This window comes from Lates calcarifer, linkage group LG2 (genome assembly GCF_001640805.2).
Source record: "Lates calcarifer isolate ASB-BC8 linkage group LG2, TLL_Latcal_v3, whole genome shotgun sequence".
In the NCBI taxonomy this organism is placed as follows: domain Eukaryota; kingdom Metazoa; phylum Chordata; class Actinopteri; family Centropomidae; genus Lates; species Lates calcarifer.
In genome coordinates, this window is record NC_066834.1 from 23030264 (window position 1) to 23036783 (window position 6520).

Below are 6520 nucleotides of genomic sequence, written 5' to 3' on the forward strand. Positions count from 1 at the left end.
TTACAGCTCACCATTTACTGCTCTTTTTCAAATACTACACTAGTAAGTAAACAATACACAATAGAAACAAGTCAAGTCAGGTCAAATAAATTTTATTTACATAGCAACAAACCATCAGAGCATTTCAGAGCACTTTTCATATAGACCAGACTATAATTTTTACTGTATGGGTTGGGAGAGAGAGAAAGAGAAAAGATAAGACTGATCATAAAATGAATAATAAGACAATACAAACAAATAAAAAAATCCATCAAAAACAACAGCAAAAAGAAAATAGCTCCAACAAAGACAACACAAAGCATAAAACTGCCAATATAATTTCCACTTCCTGTTGTCATTTTTCATTAATTCTCAGTATTTTATTTGTACAGTGTTGAGTGCAAAAAAGGTTAAAACATCCATTTAATTAATATAAATATTTTTACTAAAATATCAATATCAAACAAATTAAAATAACACACCACCATACATTGGCTTTACAAAACTTTGACTTTGCTTTACTGTCAAAATGTTATCAGGGCAGTTAAATGAATCATACCTTCATCTCAAAATTAGCAAAAATCACCCTTGTACTGATATTATTAGTTTTCTTTAAAATAAATTAATGTCTAAAATGTACATCCCCTGAATGATTAGTCACGTTTCACTTTAGGTTTACACACTGCAGTGTATAAACACCTCATCAAGATGAAAATAGTTAAAAGCACAAGCAGCACAGCTCCAGCCAGGAACAAAAATACATCTACAGAGTGGTAGGAATACCAGGGCAGTCTGTAAGACTCTGTTCTTAGGTGAGCTGCACCTTTGTGTCTCATGACAAACTCTATCCAGAAGAGGGCATTATCCAGTGGTGTTATTGGTTGATCTCTGTGCAGCCTGGAGAGTCTCTGCATGTTCATCCTGTAGGAGGGCTCAGTCAGGACTTCTTGTATGGCTTCCAGGAAGTTGTTGTCTTTGTCCACTGTATTAATGGTTAGAACCTTAGCTGCTCCTCTCTCTTTCAGTCGCAGCAGGTTGTCATATTGATCAAAGAACAAAGGTAAACCCACAACTGGGACTCCATGATAAATTGCTTCTTGAACTCCATTTGTTCCTCCATGAGCCACAAACAGTTTGACCTTTGGATGTCCCAGGAGGTCATTCTGTGGCATCCAGTCAACTATTAAAGTGTTGTTGCCCAGAGTGGCTGGTCTTTCACCTTTATACCTCCAGATGACTTTCTGAGGTAATTTGTCAAATGTTGCAGCGATCTCATCTGCCATGTCAGCAGGAAGTTCATTTACAAAAGTCCCCAGAGACATGATGATGACTCCATGCTCTCCAGAACTCTGCACAAACTCCTCCAGGTGTTGAGGCAGAGGTTCTGCAGGTTTACATTGAAACCCGCCTATGTAGATGACATTAGGCATGGTGGGACGAGGAAACTCAAACACAAAGTCGACTCTCATCAGCCAAATGTCTGCACTAAGCATTAACTGGTAAAAGTCATTATCAGGCCCAAGATATTTGTCACATATTTTCTGGTATATCAGTTTAACCACCAGTTGGTGTTGTGTTTGGGTTATTAGATGCAAAACCACATTTTTAACTCTTTGGAAAAAAGTCATCTTATCAGTGTAGCCAGATCCAGTAATAGGAATATATGACAGGGGAGAAGGAGCAATGGCAAGATGACCTTCTCCAGCTATCAGCCAGCGAACATTATAAACCAAAGGAAGGTTCAAATATTTGGCCAAAAACACTCCACCTCCCCAGCAGGGGTCAGTGAGTACCATGTCAAACTTGCTGTCCTTCATGTTTTGCATCAACTCTTGGTCATCTAGCATCGCTGACACATAATCACTCACCATTTCATGAGCTTCAAAAAAAGTACTAAACATTCCCACAGTAATGTGGAGAAAACTGATCAGGGGAAGAACACCCCTATCAAAATTAATGACCTTAGATACCATCTCTGTGATAGTCCTCTGATCTAAGCTCCTCTCCACTTGAACTGTGATTGTGTTGTAATAAGAGGAGTTCTCCTTGATGTACCAGCTTTTGCTGGAACGCAGAATAGTTATGTTGTGTCCTCTTGAGTGCAGAGCTCGAAGTAAAATATCCATGTTTATCCAGTGGCTGCCTTCAATGGGAAAGACTAAGATGTTGCCAGCTTGACAGGCGCTGGGAATGAGGACAATCAGCAGCAAAGCACTGCAGCAACAGACCAGCCTCATCTGAAATAAAAACAATGGACAACCGTGGTGAAAACATGTCTTTACAGTGGAAATTAACTCTGATCTTTTCAAGCTAACTCAACACATAATTTTAACACTTAAGATTCAGTTGCACGCTGTCCATGACCCCATCCTAAAGGTCTTTTCTCTTATAGCTCGCCACAAATATACAGGAGCTGAAGCCCAACCAGCAGACATATTGTAGGATGTCTGTGGGACAGTTTGAGATCATGTCGGGGATGCGAGCGCTGCATCTGAACAGGCAAAGGACCAATTACTGGGATCCTTTGACCCAGAACAATCTGGTAGTCTGTGTGATTGTGAAGCCTCGAAGAAATCGACATCCCTCTGTTGTTATTTACTTTACTTACTTTCATTCTTTCCTCTATACTGAATACCTCCATTATTTCCTTATTGCAATCTCATTTTTCTTTTTTTCCCATCAGCTCAAGGTTTTAAACCAGTTTGTCAGAGAGGTACACAACAATTACTCCCTCTAGTTAAAATACTTTTGGTCTAAAAGAGCTTAAGTGTTTAGACGAGTATACGCCTGCAGTCGGGGTATATTGTGTTTAATAGCTGCTTTAAACTGTCTGATTTAAATTAAAAGCTCATTTGTACAACATCATTACCTTGTAAAAGTACAGCAAGACAAGAGTATTAGCATATCTTCAGTCATACAGTCTACTTACTGTCATCTACCATACACTGTTACTCCACACAGGAAAAGTTCCACTCTTAGATAAGAGCTTTGTGCAGTGCCTGTATACCAGACCCAAAGAGTCTGGATGTTATGTAATCCACAGGGGAGAAGCTGAACCACAACTCAGGGTGCACTCTAGCCCAGTGTCCCGGGGCTGGATCTGTGTGCAAACACCATCAATAAGGAAGTTACTGACCACTTCATCAACATTTAGATGCAATGGAATGCAGTCAATTTTTCAAGATCACAAGTAATCATTCATTTATAAACTCAAGTTTGATTTCACAGTGCATGCTTAACAGTATTAACTGTTTCATTAATGTACATGCAGCACATAATATCCAAATGTTTTACATTAAAAAAAACTTCAGCTGTTGGCATCTCCATGTCTAACTGTTGCAAGCAATCTCCAACCACACATTTATTGTATAAGTATATATAAACACACCCTACCCTAACCCTAACCCTACACTACGTACGTGTGTGGCTGCTGGATCATGATGATCACTGGGCACTGGCAGCTGAGAAAGATCCCTGTGGAAACGGCTCAGAGCAGTGTGCCATAACAGTCGAAGTCGACGGCTCCTCGTCGCTCACTGCTCACAGCTGAGCGTGAGCTTTTACTAACTGACAGTTGATTTGGTCAAACAATAGACATGACTGTGGATACGCAAACCAATCGTGCATTTTGCGCACAGACGCAACATTCCGCCAAGATCGCCACATTTACGATCTCTTACTATTACTGTGATATAAAATGATGAGATATAAAATAAATACACTTGCCTCTCTTCTACTGGTTATATATTACTCCTCTTCCTTGCAGCAATCAAAACCATCAGGCTCTGAAAGTACTTCACCACCTTAGCTGTTCTGCTCGAGCGTAGGAGGGATTCTGGGGCTGCGATAGAATAGTCAAAACAAATCTCCTTTCCCAACCACCTTTTCTTCACCTTGATGGAAAACGTCATGAGGTCAAGGAAAGACGCAAAGGATAACTGATAAGGAATTAGGAAAAGAGAACCGCGGTATTTAGAGGATCCAACTGCACTAACATTCGGCGTTTTTTTTTTTTAAACCCAACTTTATTTATAATACATGGAAGACTCGGTGCTGAGGGCTACAATTAAATAAGGTTTCCTCCCCGACACAGAATCACGCCTCCCAACTAAATAATGTTTTCAGTTTATACACGGGGAACGTTTAGCCATTAATTACTCAGAGAAAACAACAACAAAATCCTGTTCGTTTTTTATATGTTCTATATGTTATATAACATATAAAAAACTAACAGGATTGAAATGCTGAAATAAAATAACATGAAAGGAATATGGAGCTATACAGAAGAAATCTATATTTATGGGGTTTGGATCCTTAAGGATTTCCATAAGGATCATGGATTGTGTAACAGGCATAAAACAGCTGCTCTGTTTTGTCTTCGTTTGCACATACTTTAGGTCTACCGGTGCTGCAAGGAATTGTGGGATGGCATTCTCTCCTTTCCTAAAGGAAAATCCTATGCATCCTCTACTAAAGGAGATGAGATAGGAATCATTCCTTCAGATTTAGAGCAGCTCTTGTCATGGCTGCCACTGAGATACTTCAGGGTCATATCACTCAGTAGGGAACCTTCATAATCAAAAAAGACGAATGATTGTGAGTTATGTATGATCTACAGGCTGGAAAGTGGAGAGTCTGCAGAATCAGGTAACAGTTAAACCATGTTTTTAGGCAGTGTAATTGCAGACATGTCAATAAAAATGCTGTGAAAATTTTGCACAGTAAAAAGTTATTTTTCAGTGCATTCCCTCACACACATTTGACAGAAACAATACATGAAATATACATAGATGAAATTGAGCATTGTTTTATCCATGCAAAATTGAAAAGGCAGCTTGTCTTGTTGAAGCAACAAGGGTGGGTTTACTGGTGGCCTCATTTACTTTTATGCCCTACCCTTGGGTGGTCCTACAGATCACACAACACTGGACCATTGACTCAAATCACAATAGAAAACACCTTAAGAAGAACCACATCAATTGGACTTATTAACATAAAGACATACCAAAACAACCAAGACTAAATCAAGACAACAAAAGACAAAGTCAAAACACAACAGCAACACAAAACTAAACCACAAGCTGAAAGGCAGCAAGTCTAGCAGTCCCACACTAGAAGCCTCTGCCCTCTGATGCTGGCACTGGAGCTTTGAAGCACTTCATTCAAACCAGGTGCAGCTCGTTAATGGCTGATTAGGTACCACCTGGGTAGAGCTCTCAAGAAGTCAGGAGAGGAAAGGGACCAAGAGAGCACTACACAACATACAGCTGTAACATTCATCTTAAAACAATCTTTCATTTCTTAACAGGAGTCTGAATAATCACTAATGGCTTTTAATACTATGCAAAGATATTTAATAGCAAATCCAGTTTTAGACTTTGTGGCTATCCTTAGCCGTAAACTAAATAACATCTGTGTTAATGCCAAGAGAGATTGGATAATATATATAATATTATATAATATATATATAATATTAACCGAACAGGTAATCATAAAATAATTAGGAGATACTGTTTTTATGGAGAAAAATTGCTGTGGAGCATGATTTAATATAACAATCTAAACTAATCTGAATGGGCTTGAATTTTCAATGCAAGCCAGATATTGATTTTTTTTTTCAGCATCTCTGGGGTCCCACAATATGCTGTCGCCATGGAAGCACACACATACAGCCAGACTGTTAGGAACAAGAACAACCAGGTAACAAACTGGGGACTGCTATGGAAATGTGAAGCAGAATCTCAGTGGCAGAGCTGCCTCTGGTCGTTTCCTGATGCTGCTGTGGAGATGCAGTGAGGTGGCTGCATCGAGAGGGTGACTCTCTCTGTCTGTGATGAGTGAATACAAGGATGCTCAGAGAAGGGGAAGGAAGGGTGGTGGTGGTGATTGGGGGAAATGGGGCGGGATCTCTGGAGGAAGAGGAGGAGGAGTAGGAGGAGGAGGAGGAGGAGGAGGAGGAGGATGTGTTGCCTGTGCACAATTGGAGACAGTGGGGAGTGAAGCAGCATCTGTATGAGGCGAGAGAAAGAACCTGCATGGAATGGAGGAGCAGTAGAGCAGCACTGTCGCTGTCGTCAGGATACCCACCACCTCCACCACCGTCGCTGCCACTCTGGACTGTGTGTTAATGGGAGAGACTCAGAGCAGGTATGTGCACAGCAATTGCATGATTTACAATGAGAAATGTGTTTATTACCTTAGAGAGGGATAGGTTAGCAAGGTGAGGGTAGAGTGCATCCTTGGTTGTACAGGATGCTGTTCTGTACGTTAAAGGTGTGTGATTGAGACAGTTTGTGATTCAGAATGTTTTTTCTTTTATTTATTTGTTTGTTTGTTTGCTTTACATTGCATATTCAGTGACATTCATAAATGTAATTGAATGTAGCTTTACCAAAGGAGAACAGGGGTGTCTGCCTTGGGATTTGGACCCTTAACCCGAGGCATGATTAAAGCCACTCTCTAATAGCTCAGATGTTTACCCAGTGTGCACAAAAGCTGCTGTTTTCAATAACCACTGTTTTTAATATTTATTTTCCAGTTC

At 40.1% G+C, this 6520-nt stretch overlaps 1 protein-coding gene across 1 annotated transcript; it reads right to left on the minus strand.

Moving 5' to 3' along the window:
- Positions 1-76: 76 nt before the first annotated feature.
- LOC108876940 (UDP-glucuronosyltransferase 2C1) lies at positions 77-4016 on the minus strand. Its single transcript, XM_018666779.2, has 3 exons — positions 3399-4016; positions 2909-3079; positions 77-2216 (listed from the first exon to the last, which is right to left on the minus strand). Exons 2-3 carry the CDS (start codon positions 2912-2914, stop codon positions 633-635), a joined length of 1590 nt encoding a protein of 529 aa, XP_018522295.1. The 5' UTR covers positions 2915-3079; positions 3399-4016; the 3' UTR covers positions 77-632.
- Between the last annotated feature and the right edge of the window lie 2504 nt (positions 4017-6520).